Raw genomic sequence first — 17,196 nt, forward strand, 5'->3', positions numbered from 1 at the left:
TCTGCAGAGCTTCATGACAAGAGCTTAAATTGTTTTTTGAGTGGTGGATACATCATTGGCTTTGGAGAGGAGAAACGCCTTAGATTTTTCTGTACATCCTGTTCTTATCTTTTAAAATTGAGGCTATCTTGACCTAGAGGGGATTTAGAGGTTCCATAAATCAGCAAATAAAACCAATTCTATGCTGACTTTAGCTCTTACAACAGGAATGTCTTAAAATACCTTATGTTTTAGTAACAGGAAGGATTAAACCTCCAGTTAAAATTTGTTATCCTGGGTTAAAAAGGGATATTCCTTTTTTCTTTTTCTTGGTGTGTGTGTGTGTTAAAATTTTACAGCATTCTTGATTTCGGAAGCTTGCAGTTTTCCAGATGGAAAGCAACACTGTTCATGACACAGGAAAATAACATTGTCATTTATGAGTTAAAAATGTATGGAGCTATAATTGAAATTATATTTAATTAAAACATCTTTGAATTGAAGCATAAACAAAAAAAAAAAGTTTTGAAAAGTTTTTGTTTTGAGTAGAAGTCATATGAGCTAATCCACACGTAGAACACAGTACTAGTGTCCGTACATTCAGCTTTTTATATGATTATTAAATGTCAAAACCATAGTAACTCTTACAGTTTTCAAACTGAGGGAAAAATTGTATTTGGAATTTTAGCTACATCAGGTGATTCCATTCATTGTTTTTTGTTTGTTTGTTTGTTTTTTTAATAATCTTATGTAGATTCTTACTTCTTTCTTTTAATTTCTCCACAAGCCCTCTTCTTTTTTTTCAAATTTCTTATGAGTACATCACTTTGATAAGAATAGTGGAGCACTCTGAGCAGTGTTAGATAGCTGTCATGAAGCACCTGGCAAGTAAGTTGTCTGAACAAAAGTTCCTCTTTCTTTCTTTCTAAATGTTGTGGTTAATTAGCTGTTAAGAAATCAGTATTTTTGGACTTGAGCTTTAATTTTGAGGTTTAGGAACAGAATAATAATTTAAAAAAAAACAAACTTTAAAATAGATTCTGAATCAAAATGCAGTAATGAGATTTGTAATTTGTAATTTGTTTACACACCTGTGGTTTAAAATACATGTTTTCATAGTACCTGCTGGTCAGCTTTTAAATTTTTTATCCCTGATAAACCTCCAGAGGAGTAGCAGCACATTATAACTATATCACAGAATCACAGAATCACAGAATTTCTAGGTTGGAAGAGACCTCAAGATCATCGAGTCCAACCTCTGACCTAACGCCAACAGTCCCCACATATGGAGAGTAATATTGCAGGGAAGTACTTACCTTGATGATGAGTAGAAATGAAGTCTTACACTTCTTCAGTTGATTAAAAGGGACATTGGAAGTTATTGGTAGTGCGTTAAGGTTTGTTGTGTGCTATTATTTTTTTCTTTAATTGCAGAGCTATTGATCTGAAATATTTCTAATTCTTCTTTTCTTTATTTTGTTTATTCCATAGTTTAATTGACAGAAGAGGATTTATACAACCAGATACACCCCAATTAGCAGGACCATCAAATGGCATCACTATGTATGGGGCTACACAATCTCAGAGCAACATGGTAGGAATCATCCCATAGTGTTCGTCAAGATCCCTGTGAATGTTTTCCTTCTCCACTTTCATGTGAACTAATCAAGTAATAACTAACTGGATACAGCTGACACTGGGTAGAATGACTTGTTTATTAACAGTAAAGAAAGAAAAACAAGGCTTTTTTAAATGTGTTTCACAAAGTGTAATAGTTAATGCTCATGGATTCTTAAAAAAAGTTTTTCTACACTGCTGATTTATTGACTATACCGGCATTTTTACTTGTACTGTTGACATGTGCTATGTTTTGAACTGGAATATTCAAGTATTATGGACTTGCTCTGGTTCATCACTTTCCAACTGATTGTTATTTGATGTAGCACTTTCCTCGTACTGTGTTTCCTCCTTCACTTGTACACTGCAGGTGTGTGTAGACTAACGTGCTCTAAAAAGCAAAGATGAACAAAGAGGAAGAGAAGTGTATTGAATAAGGAGCAGGAGAACACTGAACTTCCAATGAACAAAACATGGCAACTGTGTTGTAACAACAAAACTTTTAAACATTTTTGAAACCGTGCCAATAGTTTTTACTGCTGGTTTTTGGATTTGTTTTGCTGGTAGCAATGGCTATTATAATGGAGGCTAGGATTTCCAGTGCCAAGGAGAATAACTGAAAGAGATCTTTTTCCAAAGGCCAGAATCTTACGGATGTGCCTACTTCTGAATTGTTTTCCACATATCTTTACGTTATCATGGGTTCTAAGATTTTGTCCAAGAAGCTATGAGTTATGTACCCCCTTCCTCTGCCACAAGGAGGAGGCCACAAAGCCTTCTAACATCTTCCCAGACAGATAGTTTTAGTGTTGCTGATAAACTGGTATAAAAATTTTACTCTAGTTGCTAACCTGTTTCTGCTTATTATTTTGAGAATTAAATGGAAGATTAGTTAGTCTCCTTAATGAGAAAATGTATTAGGGACACGTTAAGTCTGAATCTTCAGTGAGATGCATTTGTGTAGAACAAGGTAATGCTTTGTGCAAATTTTTCTCAAAAAAATAACCCTGAAAAGAGAAGGGGAAGTTAAAAGAAGGAAAAGAAAGCAAAACTTAAAAATAGCCTGAGGTCTTCCAGGGTTTACCCAAACTTCCTGACTTTGTCAAGACTAATTATTTATGATCATAAGCCCTCAGTAAGTTCTTAGCATTAAATTATCTTAACATTATAGCAATTAAACTCACATTGTAAGAAGATACTATGATTATGAGATGTTAATGAGCAAATCTTTTTTTCAGTTAGATAGAAGATTGTCTAAATTTGTCTCTAGAAACTGAGAAATCTTTTATGGTATTACTTTGTCAAACAGGCAGCTGTTATGATTTTCGAGGGTAGTACCTGTAAATACGCAAATGCATTTCTTCAGGGATTTGAACTTCTTATATCCTTATATTGGTACTTAAGCCAAGAAAGGTTTAGGTTCTTTAACAGATATTAGAGATGCTTTGAAATGTGCAGCTTTCATTCCTGAAAATGATCTCACAAAAGGAGTTTTAGAAATGTAACAGGCCATGTCTTGTATGGAGGAACTCTTTGAGACAGTGATACCATTTCACCCCAGGGTGTTATTCCTGGTCTCTATGGAAGACCAGTCAGATTCTAGTAGCAGCTGCATATTAGCGTTAAAATTTCTCTTTTGTTGTGTTGCAAACTGTTAAAGACCTGCTTAATATCTCTAGCACTGTTTTCTCTTCCCTATTTAAAATCTTACATTCTTTCCTGAATTGTTTGAAGCATAAGAAATTATAAATGTGTTTCCTGCTGGCAGCAGTGCAGTGGAACATAACTTTGCCTTTTATTTGTTCTTGTTTCACATTTCCCTTTTTCTTTTTTTCTAAGGTGGATGTTTTTGCTCTTCTCAGTGGACCTTGTACCTATCTTTGTTCTTCTCTTTCCTGTCTCATAAAGCAGCAAACAACAAAACTGATTTCCCTAATCCGCAGTTAAGATCTCGATCTCATCCACATAATGGGACTTTTTTGTGTGTGTAAACAAAATTAATTCACCTTACTGCTAGCTTAGCTTTCATCCATTCTGCTTGGTTACCAGATTTCCTGTTCCAATTTAAATTTAGACAGAATTAATCAAGTAAAACTTCGTCATTCTGTTTAAAACTTTTTCCTACAAAGTGACCTCTATTGCTTTTCCAAGCTTTATGTTACCAGTCTCTCTCATCTTTCTTCCCAGTACAACATCTTAGACTCTTCTTCAGGAGTTTGGGAGCAGCAGTACTAGGAACACCAGCCATTCACTTGCTCTCCTCTAAAAAAAAAAAAAAAAAAGACTGCTGGAGTTTCTTGAATGAAAGACAGTGGAGTACACTTTAAGGCACAGGAAAAAAAAGGCACACAACATCCCATTTATTTTAGAGAAAGAACCTTTGCAAGCTTCTCTAGAATTCTTTTTGCTGGGAGTTCAGAAGTGAACATCAAAATTTCCTTTGGTGATTGAAAGTTTAAAGCATTGACTGGCTCAAGCCCAAGACTGTAGCGGATGGAGAATGGTAGAGGCAAAGTCTTTGTGGAAGAAGAGTTTTCCTTTTTACCAGCTGTCCTCGCTGACAAAGGTTATGCAATACACGGAATAAGATTCCATCTTCCCTTCTGGAAGGTTGCATACCTCTTGGAAATAAAGACAGAAGCCTAAACTGAAAAATGTGTTCTTGGAGCTGAGACAGGTAGGCCCCAAAGAACTGGCTGGTTGAAGGAGCTGAGTCTGAAACTGCAGCTTGTATTAGTGTGGGTTCAGAAAAGGACAAAGAAAGTTAAATTCCTTAAATTAAGATCATATGTAGGTCAGAGTCTTAGTCCATAAATACTGTTTAAAAGGGGAAAGGTTTAGCCATTTATACATCACCAGAGATGATAACGTTATTTTAGCAATTTACTTCTGAGTCCAGGAAGTCATTTATCAGAAATCTGAAGTGTGTTCCAATACACCTTTATGGCACGTCTCCTAGGATTTTATTCCAGAATGCATTACATCTTATGTCTATATTGACTCTTAATTTCTAGCCGTTATACTAAATCCATATAGTGCACTAAAATGTCTCTTGCTCTTTGATATTAAAGGTTTTAATGAGCATTTGCTCTCTCACTTATGTTCTGTTGTTCCTTTCCTTCCCTCTTTCCATCGCTTCCCTCATGTCTTTTACCCACTGAATGGTATCTTTCTAACCAGAATTCTTGTGCCTCATCCAACCAGCCTCTGGTCATTTCTTAAGTCTCTGGAGGTTACTTAGTATTATATTCTGTTCTCATTTATTTTAATATATCTCCTAGCAGATCATCATTTTTGCATTTCATTTCAAAATAAATATCAGTCTACGTTTAAAGTTGCCAGACACTTGTTTTCAGTGCAATAAATTCTCTTATTCAGCATACCATCTGTGAGGCATTATTATTATATTTAAAAGCTTTTATGATAATTTTGCCTTTAAAACTTCAAATATTTCATATAGACACTACTCTATTCTTGCTATTAACTCTGCCAAAATCTCAAAAGTCAGGGATTTTCTTATCATCAGGGCTTCACAGACCCATTTTGTAATTTTTTTTAGATCTCATTTAAAAAAAAAAAAAAAGAGCTTTTACTCCTGGTATCTTCTTAGTATCTACCTTATTCTACTAAGAGATGAAGCTCTATTTACTTTTTTGAAGACTGGTACCACATATAATTTTTTTTTCTTGGTATATTTCCAGTGTTTTTGATCTTTTTCCCAACATAATTTTAAATTAATCCAGTAAATTAATTAGCTACCTTCTTAATATCCTTATCCAAGTGACAAGCGTGGTCACTTAGAGCTAATAATCTGTAGATCTGATGTTTCCAAAGTATTTCCCTGTAGCATTTTTATTACAAGCTCTTCATTACATTAATTGCCTGAGCATCTCTCCTCTTGTTCTGAAGAGTTGTTTGCTGGGTTTCTGTTTTGTTTTGTTTTGGTTTTGCATGACAGGCAGTATCTCAACCATTATCATAGTTTTCTAATTATGTTGAATTCTTTCTTTCCTTTTTCATTTTAAGGTTTAATTTTCTTTGTATTATGGAAAGGTTTTTATTTCAGCATAAACCCATCAGCTACTGTTACCCGAATCTGACTTCTCTAGTACTTAGCTTTATCTTAAAAGCTTGAGTTGACTCTTGCGTTTTAATACACAGGGTCTTTAGTAATGCTATGAAGAAACACAGAATCCAACTCATTCTGAGTAGTTGTTTGTTTGTTTGTTTGTTTTAAAGAGGAATTGGTTTGGTTTATTTTTACTATGATGTCTCTAGAAGTTCTCTAACGCCTTAAGTGCTAGATTTTACTTCCAACTGCCTTTTTATCAATACAGGTTCATTTCTTTGTTTCAAATAAATTTACTTGTACTCCTGTGTTCTAGTTATCTTCTTAGTGCTTAGGTAGCTGCTTGTGTGCCAAATTCCCTTATATCCACTTCTCCCTTTCCCGTATGCAAGTTCTTTAGTTAGAGAGTTTGTTTTCTTTCTTACGCATACCACTGTGAATCATAGGAGCCATTATAGTACATGTGCAGCTGTTTCTTACCAGTAAGACATGCAGCAAGTCCTCTCCCAAATGTTCATATCAGTATTTCTAGAAGTGATCTGGAAAAAAGAATCCAGCTGATGCAGGGAACATTAGCTGACAATCCCAGTGTGCTACTATGATAATACAGAGATCAGCAAGGATTGGAGCCCCACTTTGCTGAGAGTTTTACAGGTGTTTCCTTCAATATTTACTGTTGTACTTGATAAATATGCTTTTTCACTGCCCCAGACAGAATTTAGGGACTTCACCTAGTCAGCATCACTATAGCCAAGGTTGATAGAGGTTTTTCATTAAAGCATTTTATTTCATAGTTAAAACTGGTTAAGGGTACAGGCAGTTAATTGTCTTTAATATTTTCCTTTGAATTGTGAAGAAGCAATTCTTTTGATCGTGCATATTAGCTGCATTTTTGTTCCCAACACAGAGCAAGGTCAGAGCACATGGACTAGGCTGCTTGCAGAAGATGTGCTCCTGGAATGCCCCCAGAGTGTTCTAACCATGCATGGGCTCTCAGTCCATAAAAGCAACCTGTAGCTAGTCTGAAGTAAAATCCCTGAAAGAGGAGTGATTTCATCTTTGCATCAGAGCTGTTTCTCTTCATAGTTCCACTCTTATTGCACTGTACTTCTTGCTAGTGAAGCCACTGGCCTGCTGGGCTTGTGGCTTGGTTTTTGCACAGTACCTGATTCTGGGTGTGGAATCCTACAGCCCTTGTGAACAGTTATGCAGCTCCATTCCTCCACTCTTTACCCATCTATAGTATCCAACTAGTATGTTATTTCAGCATCCTTTCTGTTACTGCTCAGCACTGTCAGTCAGTGCTGTGAGATCTCCTCTGATCTTTTTGGTGTTTGTACTTTATTCAGAGATGCTGAGATAATTCAACCTTTTTTTTTTTTTCTCCATCTTTGAGAACTGTGAAAATTCTTTAATGTTACCAGTGTTAGAAAAATTTTAACAAAGTTAATTTTAAATTCAAAGTAAACAATCTCTGGTTTAGCATTAGAAATGTGAAAAAAGATATTGCCATGTTCAAGAGCTTTGTTAATGTGTATGGTTTTTGTAGCTTAGGAAAAAAACTGACTTGAGAAAAACAAAATTAAAAGTATTGTTTCAGGCAGAATCGTTTGTATTTATTTGTGAAATAAACTCAGAATTTTAGGCTCTGTCTAATTTGCTTTGTGCCTTTTAATGCAAAATAGAGATGGCTGAAATTTTCTATGCGTATATATATAATTGAATTTCTGTACTTGTAGAATTTATTAAACTTGTCTTACCTTTGGAATCTGCTGTTCCTCTGAAACAGTGAAAATTGCAAGTGGAAAATAAAATCAGTAGATCTGAAATAAGAAGGTACTGGTGGAATATTTTTTACAGTAGATTTTTAACTATTTAGTTTTCAGAGCTTGGCTTCCTTTTTCTTGTTAACAAGATCATCTTGTTGACAAATTTCTGCTCGTAGATTTCATTTAGTTCAAAACCAAATATGGAATCCAGGAAAAACCACCATGCCAGCCCTATAAACAAATCTGGTTTCTTTCTTTAGTTTTCTGTTAGCTGTTTAGGCTGCAGAATAGTCTGCTTGTAGCGTATGTGCTCTTTTTATTGTATGTTTTTGAGAGCTTCATTTAACACGTCTGCCTTTTCTAGTATAAGCCCCATCTCTAATCACCTTTGAAAGCTGATTACAGCCTTTTCTGTTTATATAAGATATTTCATGATGATCACTGTTCATTAGATAAAAAATAGGCAGAAAAAAGAAAAATTGGAATTGTGTATCTGAATAAGAGCAGAGGCTTTAGGGAAGTCACAAAATGAAGAGAGATAGTACCTGAAAAAGTTTTGTAACATTCTGTTTAGTGGAGCTTTATAAGGCTGCTTTATCTTTTCGATGTTGATTCAGTTGAAGTGCAGTAGAGTTCAGTAATAATAAAATTAATTCAGACTATACAAAGAATTCACGTAAATTACCTCCAGCTATTTTAAAGTTATGTATTTGTATGCCTGAACACATTAAGTAATGATTTGCTTTTGAAGATCAGTGCCGAAGCTTCACTAAAGCACTAAGTGTCAGCTGCTAAAATTGGTGTGTTTTTTTTCAATGTACCCCAGTGTTTGTGGGCAGTCCTTTGTTATTTAACATGCACTTTAGCTACTGCTTTTTAGAGCAGATGGATTTTGTCTTTTTGAAGTTTGAAAAGTCAGTTAACAGATTTTTAAATCTGCACAGTAAGGTTAGTTCAAGGGGTATGGTTTAATTTAAATGAGCAGGGATGAATAACAGTATTATTAATCAAGAGTGAGTTATTCACGGTGAATTACTAATTGAAAGCATGACTTTAAAGACTCCTGAACATTTTTCTTCCTTAGAAAGGTGCTTATGCAAGGTTTTGGCTTTAAGCCTCTGAGTAATCCTTCTGAAATTTACCCCATCCCTGGAAGTGTTCAAGGCCAGGTTGGATGGAGCTCTGCACAAGCTGATCTAGTGGGTGGCATCTTTGCCCATGGCAGGGGGGTTGGATCTAGATGGTCTTTAAGGTCCCTTCCAACCCAAGCCATTCTGTGGTTCTATGAAGTTATATGGACTATTTAAATTGTTTGGCTGAGGCTGTTCATAATTTTGTGGGGGCAAAAAATTCCCTGAAACTTGTATAAACTTAATATATGTAACAGAGTGCATTTGTCTATCTGAAAGCATAAGTGTTGGAAAATACATAACTGAGTAAGGATCAGATTTCTACCTGTCAGAAAACAGTTGGTCTCAGGGTCCTAAACCACCCAGATGTGTTTAAAATACTACCTGTCTACTGTAACCAAGCAGTCAGCTTGCACTCTGTCTGAATATGTTGTGTGTGCATCCACCATTAACCTATGGAATTAACTTGTAGAATCAGAGGACCTGAAAATACCAGGGGAACCTTTCATAGTGATGGTTTTCATCATATACAAGAGGAAGCAGAAGTCTTCTATGAGTTTGCATAGTGTATATCACAGTGGCTTATTAAATAATGGGCACTATAGGGAATTGCTGCAATGTCAGTAGCAGTGGTTACTGATGATTGGTAGAATCTCAAATAGATGTTGGATTTGTAAAGTCTTTTAGGAATACGATATAGATTGAAGAAATCAGTTGTAAAGTAGAGTATCTTTAATGGAATCTTTGAAATAATAGTAAATAGGCATGTCCTACCTCAGGGTATGCTTATTTTTACTGTTTGCTTCCAAATTTTCTTTGCTGCATTGGATTTATAGTTGTATTCAATCACTGTAGTGTTTCTCTTGCACAGCAGAACAGTAGTGTGGCAAATGAATCAAACAGCATTTTAAAAATCTGCAGATGTTACAACTGATCAGGCTGTGAATTAAATATATATTAAATATATTAAATATATATTGTCTGGAAGCTCTCAAAAACCATGCCAATTAGAAAGAAGAACTTAAACTGAATTAGGCAATAGTAAAGCCTAATAGCCACCTAGCCAGCTAAAACACCCACCTGTCTTGTCATCTCAAGGAATGAATGACAACTTTGTATTAGTGCTTAGGAATGATGCAGAGCCAAAAGCATTCCTGGTAGTACTCATTGAGCTTAATTGGATTTATATAATGCTGAATTTGGCTTGCTACTGTGAAAGTGCTTGCCAGAAAACTTTTGTTTAGTAGCTTGACTCTTTATATTGTCAAGATTAAATTAATAAAGAAACAGCCTAAAAATTATGAAAGCTGTTTTCCTATCAAACTAATAAATATGCAGTACTGTCTTATTTCTACACGTCTTCCAGAATAAGAATATAATGTATTAGATTGGAAAATAAAAATTGTGATCACAGAGGCTGTGTTGACACCTATATCTGTATAAAACCATCTGCATCAAAGGAATTCTTGTTCTGGAGAACATCTGTAGCACCTTAATTCCTGCATGTGAAAACCAGTAAAACAAGACACATGCCTCGTATTTTTGACCCTGGAGTGATGCTTGAATTTTGCCGTTGGGCCTCTGAACTGCCAGCTACTCAAGGATAAAAATGAGTAGAGCAGAAGTGATTCACCTGCCTGCTTCCCTCAGCTAGAGCCGGGGAGGTTTCGAGGTGCCCCACGCAGTGAGTTACACGCTGACTGTTCAGCTAGGCTTTCCAGATTGCTTTGAACAAGACTAAGCAAAATATTTGAATTACAGTACTTATAAAAGTAAGGATTTTGGAGGTAACCAAAATCTCTTATGTGAACACTGTAAATGTTTATTATAATTTATTTTTGATAACAATCCAAAGCACCAGCTTAGTTATGCATGGTTTTTTTTCCTGGGTAGCATGCAATGAGATTTTTGGGTGGCTAACCATGGAATGATACTAATGGCTCTCTCTTTTTCTCTTCACATCCCATTCTTTTCCATGTCTTTTATCCATTTTCCTACCTTTTTTTTTTACCCTGTTTTCTTTGCCTTATAATTTTGACACCCTTCCATTCTACAGTGTGACCAAGACCAGTGCATTCAGAGCACTAAATTCGTTTTGCAGGCTGCTGCCACCCCTCTTCTACAGAGTGAGCCCAGCATAACTAGTGAAGAGCTACCTTTACCTGGAAAGACTTCTCTCAGTGGGCCTTGTGCAACTCTAACTCTAGGGCAACCAACACCACCATCTTCCATGCCAAATCTCACATCAGATACAGGTTTGACAGACATGATACCTTTAAAAGAGGAACACGAAGGCCATCAGTTTCTTACTCCTGAAGAAGCTCCATCACCCCCTGGGATGCTGCCAAGTGGAAGTCCTATTACACACAGCCATACAATGCACGTCCTGAGTCTAGCCAGCCAGGATTCATTGCATGAAGACTCAGTACGTGGTCTCGTGAAGCTTAGCTCAGTTTGAACTGCTTTTATGAACATCACACCACTTCTTGGTGTCTACACAAACCTTTAACAGGAATGACGCTGCAGTACCACTGTAAGACTTCATAACATGGCTATAGTGGAAACTTTATCACATAATGGAGCCTACTAAAAAGACAAGTTATTTTTTCCATTGGAGCTATGGCATTTTTTTGACCTGGTTGTTAATAGCTATGCTTTGATGGTGACTGTATCTTATTTTTAAGCAGAACCAGAAATGGTCAATTATCTTGTTTCCTGCAATTTGGGTACAGCAAGTTGGAATTCAGCCTGTAGCAAAGACCATGTACAGTACAAAAGAGAGATTCTTGGGTGTAAGTGTCATGCTCTGTGTTCTATGCTCTTGTAATACACACTTGTTAAGGCTTACCACACTTGTGGCCAGAATGATCTGCACTTACATGTTATGCTACTAATATTTGAGGTAGAAAATTACCATTCCATTTGTTAATACAAAATTAAAAAAAAAAAAAAAGACTGCAGATATGGATTTGCATGCCACGCTACAGTATGTGTTACGGTGGTGTTGGTATTAAGAGAAAGTGCTGCTTTTTTATTTGTGACTTTCAAAGTGCTGTTTCATTTAAAGACAGTGCAACAAACAAATTAATGGACTATATTATTTTTTCAATTTATTAAAGTTTATTTTAAATTTATCAGTGGTGCCTAGAAGATGGAGAGTTACTGATTTGATCATGTTGCATATCATTTAACCTTCTGTTTAAGTGTTTAGAGTGAGGTATTGTGTTGTGCCATACCATAAGATTCTTCCACTCCCTAATGTGATACAATTACCTGTGGACCTCCAATAAAATGACATCCTCTATTTCTTGGACATGTGTACAGTTATCCTTCCAGTTTTTCTGGGGAAAGACGGGGAGATCGTGATTATTGTTGACATAGCTTGTAAAGGGTTTTACTGGGATATGTTTACTTAATGAAACCAAACTTCAGAGGAAAAGCTGGTTATGATGAGTTTTGCTTCACAATCTCTTATATCTTTGTTTGAGATGTTTGAGATGTGTACCCATGAGAAGTCTGTATTGGGAAACAGTAGAGTAAGAATTAAAGTCCAAGCAGACACTATGTTCCTTATGTGGCTGAAGGTGAGGAGCTTGTGATTCAAGACAGAGGCAGTGTCATGAAGTACACTTAAATGGTTAACAATATGCCATAGCTGCCTTATGGTCATCATGCTTCACTTGTATTTGTCCTCTTGTATTTCAAATGCAAATGTTGATTTCAGATCATTCTCCTGTAGTTTGTTGTTGTTGTTTGTTTGTTTCTTTGTTTGTTTTAAGTAATGCACAATGAAAAGGTTAAGGAGATTATTTGTTTTGATGATAAACAAAGAGAAGCTTAGTTAAGCTGGGAGAGCTTAATAGCTTTAATACTGTATTTGCTATGCTTTTCAAGATGTGGGACCTGCATTCTTCTTTCCTCAGGACAAGCCTATTGCAGAATGAACTTTATCTGATGCTTCTGTAGTGTAAAAGTGTTGTCCAGTTCAGAAATGTGACAGTTCTTTGTTGTTCAGTGGTGGCCATTCACTGACACCAACCTAAATATCTGGTTTTATTTCCATTATTGACAATGAGGACAATCAGCTTGCAGAGTCAGCCATGCATGCTATTGAAGTATCAGACAAGATATTGTGAAAACCCCTATTCCTCTAAGATTTCACAGGCAATCTGTTTCTATAATTGATAATGCCAGCTTTCACCTTATTCAGTGTGGAATGTAGCAATGCTTTCTGATTGCATTTGCAGTAATGGGTCCGCCAAAGAAGCTATGGCAGAGAAATCAGTCACAGCTATTTTAGCCACCCTCTGTGCACATTTCTGAAGCTGGGACAGTCTCAAGTTCTTTCCACCTGCCCCTTACCTGTAGTAACTGACATGTCCCTGCTGACTGGTCTCCCAATAAGCCTCAAGTATAATTTTTTATTTCTGTATATGCTATTGTAGATGAATCATTGATGCTCATCACCTTGATTTCATCTTTCCCTGATTTTTTTTCATTTATGATGCCATGAACGTCTGCATTGAAGCAGGTAATGGATTGAGTGTTGGAGATAGTGGTCTGATAGGCCTGGCTAAAGAATACCTGCTTTGAGTTTGCTGACCAGTACTTGACTGAGTCATCTCAGTGCCTATGGCTGGTTACCTATGGATGCATTGCCCACAATGTAGAAGGACAAGTCAAATATTTTTAATGTGCTATTCTAACTTCCCACTCATAATAGTAATGCTAAGGATCACTGTTTCTAGCAGAATTGTTCCTTTTTTAAGTCTCCCTTAAAATACCTGAGGGATTTTATGCTTCCAAGAATACGAGCTTTGTGACAACGCTTGTGTGTCATTGCCACCAGGGAGTAGTGCAGAAAGCTGCACATCAGCTCTGAGTACATGATAAAATTAGTGTCTGTTTTAACATGAAACAGGAGGGAGAAAGACAGGATTAGTGTCCTTATACTGCTTTTTATGTGCAACTTGTGATCATGCTTTTTACCATCATTTTTTCAGTCTTCTGTTTTGTTTATAATTGAGATATAGGAACTACCTAACAAAACTGAAACAGATGTGCTACTGAAAACAGATGTGCTAGTTATGTATTTGTTCACGTGACGTTTTAGCTTTTAAGATGATAGCCTTATGTTTTTTAACATGCTGCTTTTTTTTTTTTTTTTTTTAAAGTTTGGCACTTCAGAATCAATTAAATACTTTTGTCTGTCTACATATGTGTATTGCCCTTACTGTAAGTCTATTTACCTTCTCATCTCAGTGTTTTTTAAATGGTGACGTCTCTAACCTCCCTGCCACAACTGCCTTGTGAGGACATCTGCTGGAAGATTTTGGAATTAAGTCTATTAACAACATGGTGTGGTACTTGCAGTCTTGGACTGACAGCACGCAGTGATTTAGCAGCAGGTTAACTGAAGAGTTGCCTCCAAAAGGATCTTTGGGCCATTCCCCTCACCTCCAGCTCAGCAGGCATCAGTCGTGGGAGCTCCCATGCTTGGACCTTGTGCATACATCTGGAATGAGTCAGCAGAGTAACCATTCATCACCTACTCGACAGATTTTATTTTAAAATGTTTTATTTTTTGAGCTATGATTACAAAACATAAACAATATGGATTCAAAATGATAATCCTAGTTAATATTGCACAGGGGTTTTTCTGTTGTTTTATTTTCCTTTGTCGATTAGTGCCCTAATATTAAATAGTTGTAATATTCATCTGAATTACAAAAGTAGACTGAATTGGAAGTGTATACTTACAGTTAAAGTTGATATTTTCAAAAAAAATGTATTTTTCTGAAAAATCTAAAATCTTTCAATGTGTAGGAACCGGTTAATTTATCTGGCAAAAATTGTTTATTCTGATTTGTTGTTTTTTAAATAAGTTTTTCCTTCTAGGTGTTTATATAATGTATGTAGAATGAAACAGTGTTTCATGAAATGTTTTTAAAGTTTCTTTAGTTGTGTGATTTCTCAAAGACATTTCTATTTTAAGAGGGCATTTTATGTTCATATCAGTTCACCAGTAATGTAATGTATGTCAAACTATTATTGTATTTTTGTATATCAGTGCATCCATTATCAGTTTTTCATCTGCTCATGTTAAATGATGATAGATGCGGATGTGTTTCTAAAGTGGATACTGGATTCACTGAAAGTAGTTTTCTAAATGGAAGATTAGCTGTTTTGCAGTTTTAACGAATGAGCCTACAAGAAGCAAATGGATCTCATAAACCAAAGACCTACGTGCAGCATATGTTACAAGGAAGATGACCAACATGGTACTGCAGAGACTTACTTGTTTAAATCTACAGAGTGGGTATGTTAGTTCTTGGTAAGTAAATTACTGTCTAATATTCAAAATAATGGATGAAAGAGCATCTCTGCAGAACTTACAAATCTGAGCTTCTGTTTGTCTTTTAGTTCCCCAAATCAATACAGCTTGAAGAACTCAGCAAAGAATGGAGGGATCTAATCCTTATTCTAGTTCTCTTCTGATATAAATTATAGGTGGGAACCATCATCATGATTTTATTGTTCCCCACCTCCTGTTTTTATCAGTGGTACTCTGAACACAAGCGTGGTGTGTGCAGGCTCAGGCCACTCTGTCTCTGTTTTAAATGTCAATAGCTGCCCAAATTATTCTTTTTTTTCTTTTTAGGGACAAACTGAAATAAGGTAGTATACTTCAACATGCTTTCAAATATTTTGAAGCCCCAAATATGAATGGACCGTGATTTAGTTGCATATAGATTTAGTTGATTTATACTGGAACTGCCCTATTTTCCAGGATCCATCTGGGTCAGTGCTCCCTGGCTGTGATTGCTTGTTTGTCCGCAAAGACTTTGCAGTTTGACATCTGGCTGAGCACACTGCCTGGACTTCCAAAAGACTGATGGGATTAAGTGAGCTGTTTAAACCTGTGCAAAGCTCATTTAATTCCAAGATGATGCAGCAATTCAGTTCTGTCCCCAGCAGGCAGCTATCAGGAAACATTCAGCTATGTGACTTGAGTGCTCACCACCAGCAATGCAAGGTGGAGAGCAGAACAACTTTTTGGGTGCTACAAAGAGAGAAAATAAGTGTGTTTCTAAGGTAGGTCAGCGGGGACAGGAACAAGAAAATGAAAGGAAGACAACCGAGTGAAAGCAGACCAGAGAAGATTAGCCGGTGACATGGAGTAAGAGGGGAATTACCTGTAAGCTGTAGGAGAAGGACAGGGAATAAAACAGCCACACGGGTAAAAATAAGTACAGCTATCAATGTTAACTGAACAAAATTATAAAAAGAAATCAAGAGAATTGCTCACTGGCATTCAATTTATTATTTTGGTTTTCTTGTTGAGAAATTTAAAAGTCATTCTGGAAAGAAAAATATAAGAGAAATAAGGTCAGACTTCTGAGAGAACTGTAAGAAGATGGTGAGAAAAATTTGAGTGAGTGATCTGCCCGCAAGCTCCTCTCCCCTACTGTAATTTCCTACTTCTGTTTTGAAAATACATTTGTAAACATAAAGAAGCATGGTTCCTTTGATGGGATGCTTACAACATTGATTGTGCTTAAAAATGGGAATCTCATTAGTGTTTTCCTCACTAGAAATTGTTTTGGCATTCTGTATTTCCATACTAGAAGTGTTATCACAAAATTAATAGTGTGGTGTGGTTTTGTGTTTCTTGGTGATCCCTTTGTTAAATTTGCTCACTTTTGAGTGAAAGTGCTTTCCTTTGTAGTAGTATAATCAGTTGGACCTAAAACCTGGAATTCAGTCAGAATTTCTGTGACTAGTGTGAAAATATGAATTAAGACTGCTAGATAAACTTGATGGTTTACAAACCAAATAGCTCTGTCCCGCAGGTATGTTTGTGTTGCAGTCCGTACTGAAGTCAGTTTCACTAGCTAAAAATATAAATGTCAGTACAGTCTCAGTGCATCTTAGGCCTTGCCCGAGCTGAGAAGCATTGCTTCTTCTGAAAACTAGGGAAAATAGAACTAAGTTTAACCTAAAATAGAACTAAGTTTAACCTCACTTTAGTTTAAATCTCCCCAAAGCTGAAGCTGGTAACAGCTGCTGAGAGTTAATTGTGAAGTTAGGTGTCAGAAATACATAAGGGCATGAAGGAACCAGTCAGCAGCAACTTGCTGAGTGGTCTGTGATGTGAGAAGTCTTGGAGCCTTGCTTGGGCTCATCTCAAAAGCACTAAATACTTTATCAAACCAGATACAATTGAGAAAAGGACGTGAATTTAACATGCTCAGAACTATCTCACTTTGCTATTATGCTCCATAGGCTGTCCGTAGTAACATACAGGAATCTTACTGCTGTTGGGAGGCGGAAAATGAGGTGAAATATTTAGGTTTCATACTGGCAAGGGAATGAGCTTCAAAGAATGGTGTCCAGCCCAGTGGAGGTGTAGTTAGAGGAGTGTTTGTGTGACGGATATAAGGGAGTAATTCCTGTTTTGTGTTTGTGAAGCACAAGGGGTTTGGTGGCCAAGGTGTTAGATTCAGTCCTGGGATCTATTTCCTGAGCACTCTGCACTGTCAGCAGAGAGAGCAGGCGTGCACAGTGGGTGCACACGGCTTGTCTCTAGGGAATTTCACTTCTGCTTAAAAAATAACGCTGCTTAGAGGTG

General features: G+C 36.4%; 1 protein-coding gene across 5 annotated transcripts in view; it reads left to right on the plus strand.

Moving 5' to 3' along the window:
• Positions 1-11,877, plus strand: part of ZDHHC14 (zDHHC palmitoyltransferase 14) — a 107,160-nt gene extending 95,283 nt beyond the window's left edge. For 2 of the 5 annotated variants that reach the window (XM_027454401.3, XM_027454402.3), the window contains exons 8-9: positions 1,471-1,573; positions 10,621-11,877. In XM_027454401.3, the coding sequence (XP_027310202.1) occupies positions 1,471-1,573; positions 10,621-11,022 (505 nt within the window). In that variant the 3' untranslated portion in view covers positions 11,023-11,877. Of the gene's footprint in view, positions 1-1,470; positions 1,574-7,404; positions 7,502-10,620 lie in introns of all 5 variants that reach the window. The other 3 variants (XM_027454403.3, XM_027454404.3, XR_011808336.1) reach the window with 2 other exon arrangements.
• Positions 11,878-17,196: the final 5,319 nt, after the last annotated feature.

The sequence above is a fragment of the Anas platyrhynchos genome, chromosome 3 (genome assembly GCF_047663525.1).
Source record: "Anas platyrhynchos isolate ZD024472 breed Pekin duck chromosome 3, IASCAAS_PekinDuck_T2T, whole genome shotgun sequence".
NCBI lineage: Eukaryota > Metazoa > Chordata > Aves > Anseriformes > Anatidae > Anas > Anas platyrhynchos.